The 16,935-nt window shown below is 39.8% G+C and overlaps 1 protein-coding gene across 1 annotated transcript in view; it reads left to right on the forward strand.

Annotated features, from left to right (window-relative positions):
• The window catches only part of Pde9 (phosphodiesterase 9), a 144,874-nt gene extending 128,020 nt beyond the window's left edge, over positions 1–16,854 (forward strand). The window contains exons 8-11 of the mRNA XM_071780184.1: positions 7,322–7,559; positions 7,891–8,277; positions 8,354–8,605; positions 8,732–16,854. Coding sequence (XP_071636285.1) covers positions 7,322–7,559; positions 7,891–8,277; positions 8,354–8,605; positions 8,732–10,540 — 2,686 coding nt within the window. The 3' untranslated portion in view covers positions 10,541–16,854. The remainder of the gene's footprint in view (positions 1–7,321; positions 7,560–7,890; positions 8,278–8,353; positions 8,606–8,731) is intronic.
• The last annotated feature ends 81 nt before the right edge of the window (positions 16,855–16,935 follow it).

Genomic DNA, 16,935 nt, shown 5'->3' on the forward strand with positions numbered 1-16,935 from the left:
CAGCGCCGTCTTCAACGGCGTTCGATTTCCCGTAAACAAAAACAAAGAAAACGGAAGACGGCGCGGTGCGTTTAGTTCATTACGCAAGCAGGAAGTTTCCCCGGCATAATTTCCGCGAATCATTCGGGTGAGATGCGCGACCGTGGGTAAAAGCGTGACGAGGTGCAGGGCAAGCCTCGGGCTTGTCTTAAAATAGGGAACGTACGCGCGCGGCCGTGTCGAGATGCCTCGGAATGCGGCTGTGTTATACCTATAAACCGTGCGCCTTGCATCCACAACCACGCCTTTTTGCATATAAGCCTTCCTCGTCTGGTTCGCGCGGGGCCGCGGGGTCGACTTATTCCGCGTTCGGCGAAATATGCGATCCTGCCGCCGTGCCGTCGCGTATCGAATATCAAAACGCATCGCGCGCTTATGCGCGGCGCAGCGACGCGATTTCTCGCGCTTCTCGCCGTGAAGAGACGAATAAAACGAAGCGAGGAAAGGTAGGTACGGGCGGCTCGCAAATCATTCGACGGCTTGCCGTTACTCTGGAAATCCCCAAGGTTGCATCGCAATGAGCGAAAAGTGATTGGAGAACTTAGATTCTTATTTATTTAATCGATAAACTTATTTAGTTAAATTTTTTTTAATTACTTTGCTTTTAATCGTCGAAATAAATCGTGAACACACACTTTTCTTCTTCTCTTTCTTTTTTCTTCTTTTCTTTTTTCTCTCATTTTTAAGATTATGTACAAGATAATAAATTATTAGTATACCTGTTATAAAATGTACATCTGTTACAATAATTTGTAATATTAATGCAGGATTATGGAATACAGTTTCAATAAGTTTTCAAGCTTCAATAAGTTTCGACCGATGGGAATTCTTATTTAATTCGCTTTTACGCTCGATTGCAACGGTTTTCGCTGTGCACTCATCGCACAGCAGAAATAACACGTCGAATTTAGGACGGCGAGGATTCGGGTCGAGGAATTTTCCGACGACAGTCAGCCGAATAATTTTATCTGCTTATTCGCATCTCTCTCGACTGTTGGTTCAGATACAATTCGCTTCGCGTTGCGCATCTCTCGCGTTTCTGCCGCGTTTATCCTCAAATTTCATACGATATATTTTTCATTTATCGCGATTTACAATCAAATATTTACCGAGAGAACGGGGAATACGCGTTTATATCGCGCGATGCGTGCAGCGAGATTATTGATTATTGATTTCGATCTCGGGGTATATCGGGTAATCGCGGAGCTCGTGAGCTCGACGAACATACGAATGTGGTATTATTCACGGTATTTCGCAAACGCGACTTTACGTCTCGACGGCGGCGGCGAGGCAGAAATTAGCACTCCATCGAGCGAGCTCACACTCCTTCGCTTCGCGGACTTAAATGCCTACCTGCAGGCGAAGACAATCCACGGCGTTTAATTAAACGAACGTCAATCCATCGGACGGAGAGCTAAGCCTACTAACGGCGTAGACAATTAATTACCGATTTCATTTGATTGCAACATCGCGTGTTCGTAAACACGCCTTGAATATAATATGGGGATAACATGGTTTCTAAATTGTTTATGTACATACGTTGCAGAAGAATCGATTTGTGCCATAACAGAAATTTCGCTCGAATCACGCGCGTCCGCAAACGCTTGTACATTTACTCCCGACTTTTTTAATTGAATTTGAAAGCGACTTTCCAATTTGCAATTAATTCCGGCCCATGTTACTATATAACAGGAATTTGATATAAAGTTCATTTGCTTAATTGTCCAATTGTTCTGCGTTAAATATCTTGAAATTCGTTCTCCAAATGAAGCTTATTACTGCGAAGCATTAAATTGCCGATATTCTGTTTCGAGAGTAATCAAGCTATTGTGTTGCACTCATGGTATTGTAACAACAATTGTTGTACCAACATTTATGCTGTATCAAAATTACTCTACATGGTCTATTAACGGATTACATTAGTGAAACTGGAAGAATGGCTGTAACAAATTACGTCATCAGATACAAATATTTGGTAAATTTACAGTATCTATAATATACTTTTATCTTCTTGCAAATGCGTCGTATCTGAGTGTGAAAGTATACGGCGATGGTTCGCAGCGAAAATTTCGTTTTCGATCCATCGAGCGAAGAAGGAGCGGAGAGAAAATAGGCCCGCCAGTAAAGCGAAGATCAAAGATGGCACTTCGACCTTTACCGCCGTGACGTCAAGGTTTCTTTCTTGCACATGCAAGGTAGAAGTAACCGTCGTACATGCGAGAACTGTCCTTTACGTCGCTCGTCCGTCCGTCAAAATGTCTCGTCGGGCTGACTCGCCCGAGGGTGCGTTTGCAAACGCAATTAAACGCGAACGTGCTCGCGTGGCGAATAACTATCGCGTCTCGTGTAGGACTCGACTCGGACTTTTCACTTTGATCGCGAATCGATATAACGATATCGCATTGAAACAAAAAGCATCATTCCGTGAACTTGGAGCCGATATCGTATCGGCGATCTTACAAGATATTGCCGGGAGTGAATTGCAGTTCACTAAAATGTCGACTTTCTTTGCCACTTTTCAACGAGTTATTTTCAAGGGAACGAAATATGTGAGGAAGTAATGTTTTTCATGTTTCTCGGAAAGAGAATCCATTTTAGCTAATTAATTTAAACGTAAAAATAAAAAGGAAAAAGAGAAGAATGTGTAAATAGGAATAAGGCAGCATGCGTATTTTGAATGCACAGTCAATGTTTAATTGCTTTAAATTAATTGTGAGATAAATTTTTAAGCGTAAAGTACTTTTAAATGATAACTTTTAAAAGATGAACTTTTTTAAAATGGCAGTTTCTAAATTCTTCACATATTTACGACCGAATAATTTGTTCTACTAAAACAGCTAACGCATTATCTTTCGAGAAGAGAATTCTCCAGAGACGCTGGACCACTCCATCAAAAGTAGTTATTCCAGTTGTATAAAATCCAGACCCTTTATACATTACCCGTTGTTAGTACGTAATACAAGTAAAAGTGTGTGCGTGTTTAAAGCGCCTTAATACGCGCGTGTGATTCCACATACATTAATACGGGACAAGCCGGACTATAAAGAGAGAGAGAGAGACCTCGAAGAACTTTAACCTTCCACCCTCGAGAGCTCTACGTTGAAGCACTTTATGGAGCACGTCGCACGTTCAGACGCGTATCACGCAGCTCAGCCGAGAAAATCACGAGTCCTTTGTGATACTTTCAACGCATCTCTGTGGAGTTTTCTTTCGCAAAGAAGAATATGATATTTAAGAAAATTGATATTCAAGAAGATCGATACTTCTCTCCATAATAGACTTCGTGCGAAGTCTTTGTCTGTTCTTTAGTTTTTATCTTTGTTCTTATCGGCAGCTTCACAATTTGATTTGTCTTAGAATTAATTCTCGCCCCGCACTTTCGCCCCACTCTTTCGCAAGGGTGAAGTGTAGATCATGAATTTATAATTTTTTATTCATGCTTCGCCGACAGTCGCGGGGAAGTTTTTTTTTTATATTCCGGCACTAGAATGGGGTAATTTCTGAATTTGTTCTGCGCGCGCGGCTAGTGAATCAACGAAATTGAATGCGCGCGCGTCATCGATTTAATATGCGAGGCGAGAGATTAAATTAAAAGAAAAAATGTCAAGCGAAACAATTACGCGGCGGAGTATCTTCTGCATATGGATATATATGTCTTTTGTCGTGTTTGCAACGTAATTTTCTCCTTTATATTCATAGGGCGTAGCGTGACGCTGGTGAAGCGATAAACTTGCGGTTCATTTGGCTCGGGGGGCTTTAAAACATCGCATCCGAGAAGAGCTGTTACACGATTGTGCGAGATTCATTTGCATACGTGGCACGTAATCTGATTATCGGCTGACTAGGATGTCCGGTGGAATCAATATCAAAATGAATGTAATAATGGCAACGAGCGCGCAAATCGCGCGCGTAGCGGGTATAATGCAGTAAACCCTTAAACGCCATTATGATTCCCGCGTCGCACCAAATGGCACCGCGCGCGTTGTAAATTTTCATCCGGGGAACTTTCGGGGATATATATTTCACGTCACACAAAGTGTAACAACATGATTACAGATGACGCGCGGTCGCGTTAAACTTTGCCACCAATTAAACTTCTGTAATTTATCATCGGCCGAGGAGAAAGTTCCCGGAGAAAAATCAACAAATGAATCGTGAGCCAGGGACCGTAGACTTCCAGAGGGATTTCCGAAAGTCTTCCGGAGATTCTCTCTCCCGCATTGTGAAGTTATTTTGGAGGCTTAAGAGACCCAATCCTATTTCGCCTCGAAGTACCGCATTCTTATGCAGATTCGAGGAAGATGAGAGCTTGGCCGTATTAATTCCCCGAGTATTTCAAGTGGCGCAAGCGCGTTATATTTTCATTAATATTATCACCTTACGTCAATAACAGTTTTTCTTATAGCTTTAAAAAATACCGTGTAATTCATATAAATTATTAATGGCATGTTGTGCAAAATTCTCACATGTATGTTTTCGATTTTTTAAAAATTAGTTTTGTTTGATTTTAAATTTGACTTTATATTTTTTTTATAACGTCAAGGAAGACTACAAAAAATTATATAAAATTGTATGAAGTTTTTAGCGCTGCGATTTTTAATATGCTGACAATAAGTTAAATATTTCAATTATTAATGAAATCATTTAACTAATAATTATTCAATTTATGTTAGTCGGTGAATACGATGCAAATATTAATTTACATTTTACATGACTGTCATATTTAATCCTCGAATCGCTTCTTTTGTAAAATTATAAATAATGGGGATATTTAGGTATGTTGAAAAGATTAATGATAAAGTGAACGGTGTTTAGAAATGTTTTCTCCAATTGTTTCTATCTTCGGTGGCAGTCACGCACGTCGCATCGACATGCAAATCGTACGTGCCATTTAGGTGGCATTCGCGGCGAGACGCGTTTCTGTTCTTTCAAAGCGTTATACTCGCGGCGATTCGGTACGGTGCATTAAGCCGGGCTGCCGTTTACCGTAATTTACCAGCGATTCCTCGCAAACGATTATGGCTGTGGCGGGGAGAAGTTGGAGCGCTTCCGGCCGAGGCTCCCTCATCGAGGCAAAGCTGTAAACGCCATAATCGTTTTCCCTTTTCCGGCTTGTTCCCGTTTAACTCTTTTACGTCACAAGTTTCTGTTCTTACGAGATATTCGGAAAAACCGTTTACGCGAGTAATGACCCCGATTATCCTTCTGGAAAATGTATAGGAGAATCCTGTTCCACACGTTTAATCAAGAAATCATCTCTCTGGTTAAGCGTGTTGCATTGTCAATTTATACTCACTACTCTACAGTGTTTTTTGCATCGAAGAATCACGTTTCATTGAATTATAATTGACTACACTAACTTCTATTATGTATCTTGGATAAGTGATATTAAACAATATCGTTACTCTTTAGCTACAATATTTATACAATAAAATTGTGATGAAGAATTCTAGAATTCGCGTACAATATGACAATCAATGCAAATAAAAAATGTATACGACACTTGGTAAATATTGCCGTAAAATCCAAACAAAATTTTGCTGCAATTAAAAGACTTATAGCGGTAATGTGCTGTTCAAAGGAAAACCGTACGTGCCGAGGGAGAGACGCGAGAATGCCGACACATTGAAAGGTGTGAACGAAAGAGTGCAGCGAAATGACCGGCCTATTCCCAACTTGAGAAAACACCGGAGATGCTGTGCACACATAGCACCTCCATTCATCCGCGAGTTCCGCTCGCTTCCGTACGCCATGGCTCTCCGACGGTGGTTAGTTGATGGTCTCTGTCGCGGTACCGCGAAATGCTATTAAGTTACCGTTATCTAGGTAATAAGGCCCGTCACGGTTTGGGGCGTGTATAATGGGGAGCGCGTCATACAAAGCGCGTATTATCGCGCGTCCTGATGTGATTGACGTGTCGGCTAAATACGAATTACCAATTAGCGGTCGTCAGCAAATAAACATCCGTGTGCGCCGTAAAGGTGTCCTTCGCGTTTTTCGCGACTCCAATTGTCCTTCGCAGCTGAAAGAACGTAAGACGCATCTTCTGTGTATACGTGCTTTTATCAAAGGCTTTATTCCAAAGCCACGATTCTTTGTATCCATTTCTACTTTCATTATTTCGATTTCGTCGAAATCGAGATCATTATATTTTTTTTTACTCCTTTAGCTAGCTATCGTTCGAGGATTAATACTATTAAAAGAAAGTGTTCGGGTTCTAATTACGATGTTACGTGTCGTACGATCATTTATATGGTATAGGAATTCTGCTAATTGAACGGTTTCACGTGCATGTGCGATGAGCTAAACGCGTTTCCGTTTACGGGAAAGTCGTTAAAATTCCGGATAAATTAAGGAAATTGAAGATAGTCAGGAAAGATATAGGAAACTGCAAAAAGATCCCACAATTTACTTACTACGATAAATACAAATGAAATGAAAAGTAAGCGTAATAAAGACTAATTTAACACGAAGAAATGTCATATTAATTAAAGTTTTCGATTCGTCGTTACTTTTTCAAAAATAAATGTTGCAACCGAACGTCACTCAACGAGCGAGAGAGATACGCGATATATATATAATTATGTAAATATTAATTTATATTATTCGAAGAAACGTATACGATGTAATTATACATTTTCATCATCATGACGTGGTATTTAACATTACGTGTAATCCGATTGATTATACGGTAAATTTCATTTACAATGATTGCATTATCGTAAATTACGTCTGGAGTCTCGCCGCTTAGGCACGTTGTGTCGTGTCGCTGATTCTCGCGAGAGGCGATGTAAGTGACAGTGCTTGACGTGATGTCGCGGCGAATCGATGCCGCGTCCGATACAATCCCGATCGTCTCGACGTATGTTAGGCCCGTGTTGATTTAACAGCACGAGCAGATAACCCATTATGTGTCAAAGTAGCGAAGAGCTGTTGGGCAAACTACTCCACCAATTAATCCGATTAATCCCATGTGCCTGGATGACCGAATGCCGACGCGGGTGCGAAGTTTCGCTCGACAATTAACGCCCCGGTACTTGCCCTCTCGGTGAATCGATCGATGTTAGCACAGTTCTTCATTAACAATATTGTCTCACATTTCCTTAATTTTATCTATTTTGGAGAGTTTGTTTTAGTAAAATAAAAAAGATACTACTTTCTCGGTAATGATACTAATGACGAAATGAATGACTGCTACGATTGATAAAGAACGACAGGTGTTAATTTAGTCGTCAGTCGTAACTAATTATTAATTTTAAATGTCATATTGTACCATTTTCAGCGACGTGACGGTCTCGTCGAACGTTCGCGAGTGGTTGCGCTCACCGGCCTTCGACGCGCGACAGTGGGAAGACGAGGAGCTGCTGCTGATGCTGCAGACGATGTTCATCGACCTGGACCTACCTCAAAAATTCAACATTCCCTTGCCGATTCTGAGGAACTTCCTTTACGAGGTTTATAACAACTACAACGAGGTGCCGTTTCACAATTTCAGGCACTGCTTCTGCGTGGCGCAAATGGTGAGTATTCCTTCATTTTTTGTATCGCTCTAACTCACGCGATTCCCCGCGAAGATAATTAACAATTATGTGGTAGCGTAACTGTAATCGCATGTTGATACGGGAGGAAATGAGTTATGTTGATATTATAAGCGTGATGAACAACATTGTAATTACGATGGACACTAATAGTTTGATTAATCTAATTAACTTGGCGTGGTACTGCATTGTTCTGCTATATAATATGATTAAATTACTTCCCGATCGATTAAAATACATGCATAGAGCGGCACGCGTTGGTAGTTGTAGATCGAATTAAGTTATCGTCTTAGTGCTAACTGATTGTACCCAGATGTACGCGATAGCTTGGGCGGTGGACCTTCCGTCGAAAATCGGCGAACTCGAGGTCCTCATCTTGATTGTCTCATGTATATGCCACGATCTTGACCATCCGGGCTACAACAACATCTATCAGATAAACGCGCGGACCGAGCTGGCGCTGCGCTACAACGATATCTCACCCCTGGAGAATCACCATTGCTCCGTGGCATTCCGGGTCCTGGAGGCGCCCGAATGCAACATCCTCGCGTCCTTGGACAATCCTACGTACAGAATAGTGCGCGAGGGTATCATAAGGTGCATCCTGGCGACCGACATGGCCCGGCATAACGAGATCCTCGGCCAGTTCACCGACACCACTCCCGAATTCGATTACACTAACAAGGCGCACATAAATCTGGTAATCCATCGGCGACCAATGAGGTATTTAATGGTACACTTAATGGAACATTCAATTCCCTAATTATACTTCGCAGCTGTCCATGATCCTGATCAAGGTGGCTGACATAAGCAATGAGGCACGACCGATGGAAGTCGCGGAACCGTGGCTGGACAGATTACTTCAAGAGTTCTTCAAGCAGAGCGACGCGGAGAAACTTGAGGGTCTTCCGGTCACGCCCTTCATGGATCGCGATAAAGTGACCAAGCCGTCCTCCCAAGTTAGCTTCATCGGCCTAGTTCTCTTGCCTCTCTTCGAAGCTCTCGGCGAACTTCTACCCGAGTTGCAGGTATCTCATTCTCTCAAGTAGACTAATTATTATCTGTGCCTGAAATGAAATAATGAGCAGTATGTAATTAGGAAAAATAAATATGACATATGCACAATTAAATGTGGACGAAACTCTGTTTTTCAGGCTCTCTTAGTTCAGCCGGTCAGGGAAGCTCTGGAATACTATCGCAGACTGAACGAGGCGGCCAAAGACGAGCGTCATCATCGGAGAAGCGTTGTGGACGTCGGGGAGTCGGCCCCGCCCAACGCGCCAATCGGCACAGGCAGTTCATCCACCGTTTTCAAGTCCACGTCGTCGCATAGCATGCGCTCGAAAAGGTCCGCCACGACAATCCATTCGCGTTCGCGCTCCACCGACGACGATATCACGGAAAACTTGACGATGGAAGAGGCGGAAAACATTGAGAGCTCCGATCCGGAAACCGCCACGGAGGTGGAGATCAGCGAAAAGACGCTCAAATTCAAGATCTCCACGGAGGGCACGCTGACCGGTTCGAACAGCGGTCGGAAGAGCTATCCCGGCAGTCGGAAGGGCAGTCGGGAGAAGTCCTCGTTGGATTATCACAATCATGACCTAGCCAAAGCCGTCCGGGATCACGAGCGCGAGAGGAGACGCAGCAAGGGTGAGAATCTCGGCAGTGATCTGAGCTCGCCGGTGAGCGCGAGGTCTGCCGAGGGCACGCGGATTGTCGAGGAGATGGAGAAAGAGACGTTTTTTTTAGACGCCAAGATTGAGAGTAGGACGCCCGAGGGAAACGGTAATGTCGTCGCGGCGGAGGCGGCTCGCTCGCAACCGAAAAACAACGTGAGGAAAACCAGCAGTGTCATAGAGAACGATCAGGAGAACAGACCTAGCCGCAGAGATGCGCACAGTAGTCGGGAATCGATCGGTCTGCGATGTTGCTGCGACGACAAAACTGGGCCGAATAACAAGTCTCTGTTCTCGCGATTGAGGAACTTTACCGACCGCCTGAGTATGAGCTTCGACTCCAAAGATTCGCCAAGTCCGAAACCGAAACACATGTCGAAGATGCTTAACAAGAGCAACTCGATTAGTAGCGGTTCGGCCACGACTACCTCGTCGAGGCACCACAATTCCTTGTTTATTTGCAAGCGCTGCAACCTGGTAAAGTCCTCGGTAAAGGACGGCGGTAAGGCCATCGCGACCGTGGTGGAGTTGTCGCCAGTGGACAAACGGGCGATGACTTTGCCGAAGGTTCGAAAGTCTACGGATAGTAAGAATAAGAGCTGGCGAACGGTATTTGCCAAGGAGAAGAGATCGTCCACTTCTTTGGAGGCTTTGCCGGCAGCCTCTGGCTCTCGGTCATTTTCCAAGCACCGCAGAAACTTGTCGAATCCTGAGGGCAAGTCGCAAAGCCTGAAGGAAACGAAGACTCGACAGGCCCTGGGTATCGAGTTTCATGAGATCGACATTCGTTTGAAGAATCAACAGCCTGAAATCATAGTCAATCCCGACGATACCTGCTGCAATGTCGAGGAGGATCTCGGCAAGGTAGAAATTAGAAGAAGTTCGGCCAGCATGGAGGACATCTCTAAAATGGCGAAGCAGGCTGCGGAGGCTGCCGTGTTGGGCGCGCTTGATCCTAAGAAGGCGGAGGAGCGTCCTCACACCGGTAGTCTGGACTCGATGCTCTGCAAGGAGGTATCCAAGGCACGGAAGAAGCATTCTGCTCTATTTTGCTCGCCCGCGACGTCGAAAAAATCGTCGCCTGGACTGTTCTCGCGATTTAAATCCGGTATGAGCATCGACAGCACCAGGAGCAACAGCAACAGCGATTCCTTGCACGATCACGGCTCGCAAAGCGGCTGGATATCCTCATTGACGGCTAGCTTTCGGCCGAAGAGACATCCGAATGAAACGCCGCTGTCGCCACATCCACCAAGGTCGCCCAGCAGAGAGGAGATCAAGTGATACGTCCTGGTGGTCGAGGATTCCTCTGATAAGAAGCTCGGCCTCCGCGGCTGGTGGCCTGAGCACTTGTTCTGCTGCAACAGCTAAGACTCGAGCGAGAAAGTTCAATGTCTAGAGAGAGGCTAATTTAGACCCAAAAATATTCGGGAAATATCGCCATCGAATTCATAATGCGTGAAAAACAAGAGAAACTAGTTGAAAATGGTTTTTAAAAGATTTTTTAAGAAGTTTAAATTTTCTAATGCAGGAATTATCCCGCGTGATTCTCATCGCGATATTAATTGTCGCTATTAGATTAGTAATTGCGGTGGATAAAATAAATCGCCAATCGAGCGCGTCGACGATATTCAATGAATCTATTTTGCGAAATAAAATATGTATCATAAATTCTCGCGAGTAATTCGCAACGATCAATGCCGCAGCGCACGATGCGCCTGTAATATATGAATTGAATATTTCTCCGTGTAATATTAACAACGGTCAATTTGAATGAACGTATTTGCTCGAGCAATGCTATTCGTCGAGGAAACGTTAGGTATACGTAATATATGATTACCGATTGAATTAAATTCTTCTTGGAGGGATCCTCGGACCATGATTTCGTGTCATCGACTTTAAGTGTTTTACGTCATGACGATCGAAGTCGCAAGAATCGAGAGATACGTTTATTTGTGAGGGGCACCTACGGCCTGTGGGATGTGAGGAGATGTACGCTGTGCACATGAACTATTTTATTTATTGTCCAATTAAAAAATAGCTTAATGAGTAATCATTAATGTTGTTCGTATTATATATATATATATATATATATATATATATATATATATATATATATATATATATATATATATATATTAGGTTGGCCAATAAGTCCGTGCGGTTTTTTACTTGAACATTTATAAGTAAAAAATCGCACGGACTTATTGGCCAACCTAACATATAGGCAAAGTGCAGATGAGAGAGAGAGAGAGAGAGAGAGAGAGAGAGAGAGAGAGAGAGAGAGAGAGTGTGTGTGTGTGCGCGCGCGCGCGCGTGTGCGTGTATACAAAGACGTAAGGATATACACATATCCATCGTGCATAAAAAAAAATATATATAAATCTATAATATACACGAGCAAGTGGATAATTATAAATAGACGGAAAAGAAGAAAAAGGAGAAGAAGACAAACAAGTAGATATGTAACTAGACTCTGTTGTATTGATGTACGATTAAGTTTCAGGAACTGTGTAACCAAGGATGTAAGGTAAGAGAATACTCTCTGTCTATTTTTAGAATATTCTAAGAATAATCGTGTATTTTTAGGCAATATCTCAAAATTCTTTAGATATATATATAGATACATTACCGTTTTCTGAAAGCACATGATTATTCCGAGATTATTCTGAGAAAGAGAGAGAGAGAGACATGTATATTCTCCTATCCTAGAATAATCTCAGATTATTTTCACTTTCGCAAAGACTATCTTCATCTCATAAAGCTAGCAGTCGCCACGGCAAAAAGAGAAAATGGGGTTGTCGGAATAATTACTGCACCGTTCGTCGAGAAGATTCACGCGGTAGAAAATCTCGTCGTTTTATTTGATCGTTCGAAGAACGTTGAGAGAATTGTGTCGCGTATCTACCTTTCATCTAGCTGCGTTATTAAAGTGCATTCCAACTTGGAAAATGATTTGTTAAACTTTTAAACCGGTGTGTATTAATTGGAGGAGAGATTTGTCTGAAATTTCTTGAAAGAGATTGGCGAAACTTTTGCGAAACATTCTCAGCGTTTTCTTTGAACGCGGCGAGGAAGAGTACAATTTCGAAGAATGAAAGCACGTAATCTAATGGTTCGTTTCTCGACGAACTGTTCGCGATTATTCCGTTCCAAAAAATTCAGACGCGTAATTTTGGATTCTTGACACACGCATTAACGCATGCGGTTACTTCTGTATGGCGTCCTGCTTTTCACGTTTAGCTGTTTATACTTTTATACTTTATCAACTGCGTTTGTACGGCGATTAAAGGCCGTATGTATTGTTGAACTCTAGTCTTACGTTTATTGTCTTTAAAGCAAAAGTTGGTTTCGGGCGCGTTTTATTTTCTGCGACGGTCTTCGCGAGAAGAAACCTCGATGTGTGCATGAATGAACAAACGAGCGAACGATTCTGCCAATTATTTGATAAACGATTATTTGTACCTTCTACCTTCGTCTCTCTCTTTTTCCGTGCCATCAAATCAGGACTCGTCGATTGAACCAAATTGGAATTAAATGCGTGATGATGCTAGCGGAAAAAGCCATGTGTAAAACCGCAAAGTAATCAATTTTAAACTCTATATAAGAATGAATAACGATTGCGTTAATGCGCAATCTTTTTATTCGGCAATTTTCTGCTGCGAAATCGAAAACCGGATAATTATATCGGGCAGTAAATCTTTTATAATCCTTCCAAGAGTCTCAGAATTAAATTAGTATACTCAGTTTTCTATGATATAAGAAAGCTGCTATCAAAGAGATAACAAAAAGACTTTAAGAAAAGGGAAATTTAAACTGAATAGAAAAATACGATTATGAGAAAGTGGCGTCAATGTATATAGCGACGCACATAATAATAATAATAATCAAATTTTCAATTCGTGATTGATTGAAAAAAGGCATTTGATTTTAATCCCCGAGTAATCATAGAAATAAAATTTCTAATAGAAATAGAAATAGAATTTCTCCTGTACCTAAAAATTCCAATCTTAATTAGAGTTTTGTCAGAATTAACGACACATTATGCGAAATATTTCAGTAAATAAATGAGATAAGATGAATAATGTGAAAATATCCTTATTCTTAAAAAAGAAACTCTTAAAAATGAGTGCTTTTAAATCTTGATATCTAATTCTCGATATCTAAAGGATACTGAAATATATTTCAAACCGATAATGTTAGTGAGAATATGATTAAATTGCGATTTCTTTGCAAAGTTGTATAGCTTACATTTGAACGGAATAATCAAGAGTTTATAAAAGAATCATATCACGACGTTTCTATTTCTATTTCATATCCTGGAAAAAATCAAATGCACTTTTTTCATTCATATCGCTTGCTCTTCGTGCCTGATCGTTATTAATGTTCAAGACCGATATTGGAAGAAGGTACCCAAATAGCTAATTAATTTTAAAACTTTTTCTAATTATATTAAAAGTATGTTCTATATATGAAAATTGTAATTATTTAATTAACTATTTAATTATTTATTTAATAAAATTACTGCTATATTATATGCTTTCTATACAAATATGAAAAAAGTAAATTATCTCAGCTTTTAGAATTGTCTGATACAAATGTCTTTTTTTATAAAGAAAAATGTTAGTATCTTTTTACAGACTTCTTTAAAATCTCAAATTCAACAGAATCAGTATATCTTTGGGTACTTTTTTTCTAAAACTAGTCATGTTTGTCTACAATTTCTTACCTATTCGACTCTCTCGACTATTTCTCAAAGACTTAATTAAAACATAATCCATTTTCAACGATTTTCAGACGTAAACCAACAATCTATTTGAACTAAAATCTAAGTTTTATAAAACCGTGGAATAAAATTCGACTTGCAAGATCGTCGAAATGTTTGATCATCACTTCTTCCGGTGTCTAATGATTAGAAATGCATAATAAATGAATAGAAAAAAAATAAATTAATAAAATGAAAAGGAATGCAATGGGCCAATCGAGCCGTATTGTGCGGCATCGTTTTACTCGTCAATTGAATCTTTAGTCTCTCTAGATATTTTCTCGTATATTCCAATTATTGTCGTCAATTATTGGAATAAAATATACATTCAAACTTCAAATATATTTAAACTACATATATTCGCATAATTCATCCATTCCGGTCTCCATTTCCATGTTAACGTTGAAAAAAAAAGAAATCGGTGTTTATCACGCATGACTTTATTTATTGTTATGTCTTTATACCTAAATTTTATAGATTCATTGCGTATACGACAACCTTGTTTAACCAAAGTTACCAATTATTAAAAAGGTTCATTTTAGAGCTAATATTAGCATTTATAAAAAAATGAAGGGAAGTTTTAGAAGTTTTGCTTCTGAAGAAAATATTTACTGCTTCCACGCTTTCCTTACGTATTCAATAAAAATAAGACGCCTTGATGTTGACAGGAAATAAATTTGGTTTATTAAACGATGATTAAATTACATCATTAGTCATTAGGTAAACAATTGCTTTATGTTAACATCGATACCAATTGCTACTCAAAAGTAATCCGTTATAATAACGTTATTTTTTATTCGGAATTCTTTTGAGTGTTTGATAAATAATTATTAAAATAATTAACAAGCTCACGCAAAATGTTATTTCCATAGCAGCGTATGAGATGTTCATAGAAGTGGCGTGAGCTAAATCTCGACGCACATCAGTGCGCACATTTGAGTAAAACGCGGCTATAAAGATGTTAAATTATGCAGCTTTGTTGACAACATTTTCAGATTGTGTCTAATATTTTTACAGCTTCGTGTATCGTAGTGATCTCGAATTTTAATATGAAATTTCTCGATGTGCATTCTTCGTGAACTCAAATAAATTGTATCACGTGAACACTTCATGTTTGCGAGGTCCGTTTCTCTGTCGGTTTCTCGCAGTTCCTTTCCCACAAGGCGTTAAATTAAGTCATCGATTGCCAAGAGAAAAGAAAGAAGTAAATCAATCGTGATCGTTGCATCGGTCTCATCGTTAGGAGAATATTAATTACATGAAATTTATGCGTACTACGACGTAACTTGAATGCATGTGAGAATGTGTATATACATCTCGTATATGTATATGTACAGACATATGTGTGTGATGCATATATCTGTATTTATATCGATAATAAGATAATTCGATAAAAATGAAATATCCTATATACATCTGTGTGTATATGTATGCATAATATATACGCGTATATACGTACATGCATATATACATAGTGAACAAAAGTAATTATATATACATAAATGAATAAATAGATTATATATATTTACCTGATATACGAGAGGAGCTAAGAGGAGAAGAACAAAAATACAATTAATGCTCGCGGGCGAGTTTTAGCGCGATATTATAACGTTATTATCGATATTACATTATACGATATTACGATATTGTGTACGGATGAAGCGTGTATAATTATGTGTGTAAACGTATCGATGGAAATCTCACACGCGCATTGCGGAGGAGGTGTACTGATTTATTGCTGTTGTTCAGTGGCGGCGTATTTATTTCCTTTGCGCGATCGTATTTAGAGTTGATGATATTTGTTTCGCGACGCTAATACGAGAATTATCTCGAAACAGATCGAACCTCGTTCGTACTTGGTCAGGAATATTTATCGCGATTAGATTAATTCGAAATAACTTTATCACTTTTGCCATTTCGCGAAGAAACAAAATAATTGATGTTTAAATTAAAATCATAATTTTTTACTTCTTCCTATAATTAGAAACTATCGCACTGTAGTAATTTATTTATAGTTAAATAGCGTTTGAAATAAATATATTAAACTTTTAACAAAACTTTCGAAAAATTTTTATTCCTGATCAGTTTGTTTCATTTAGTGATTTCGACGCTTTTGACATGGTTCAGAAAAAGTGCAGTAAAAAGATACTTGATATTTAATTGATGCACTAGTATCTAGTGCATATTATTCTGGCCGCAGGCGTATTGATGTGCAAAAAAAAATATAAACCAGTTCTTTCAGCTCTGTAGTCTGTACAGTTAGAATGTGTATGTTTTCAGATGTAATCCTTTCGATTCTATTGAGTTATATATATGATAAGCATCCCTATATGAAATGCGATCGGAAGGATTAAATCTGAAAAAGGAAACCATTATAGAACTGCTTATGTATACGATCATCGCGATATATGTAAGCGTGTATTATTTATATTACGAGTTGAAATTGTTGCAAATCGTACTATAAAACTCACCGTCGCTGAACAAAACGAGCGCGAAGAAAAGAATATATATATATATATATATATAAAAGATACTATCGATACATGGTATCAGTCATTCCATTCGATTCCAAGATGTCATAAGTTATGTTACAGAGAGAGAAGCATAATTGTAAGTAAATCTACTAGGTCGATCGCTCGGCGAGTATAGCTTGACTGTACGGTCGATCGTTAGTCTTTTTGTAAATGAGAGTAAGTGAATGAAAATGGATAATATACATAGCTGTATATGTATATATTATATATATCATTGCATCAGCATGTGACCGGCTGCTCTCGTGGCTGCCTCCTATATATATTTACAATGTCGACGAATAAAGGAAAAACCATCATTCTGCCGGTGACGAAGAAATATTTGACAAAAATCCCTCTCTATATTATTATCTTTTTGTAATTAGCAGGAGATAAGCAAGTTA

Source organism: Temnothorax longispinosus, chromosome 6, assembly GCF_030848805.1.
Source record: "Temnothorax longispinosus isolate EJ_2023e chromosome 6, Tlon_JGU_v1, whole genome shotgun sequence".
NCBI lineage: Eukaryota > Metazoa > Arthropoda > Insecta > Hymenoptera > Formicidae > Temnothorax > Temnothorax longispinosus.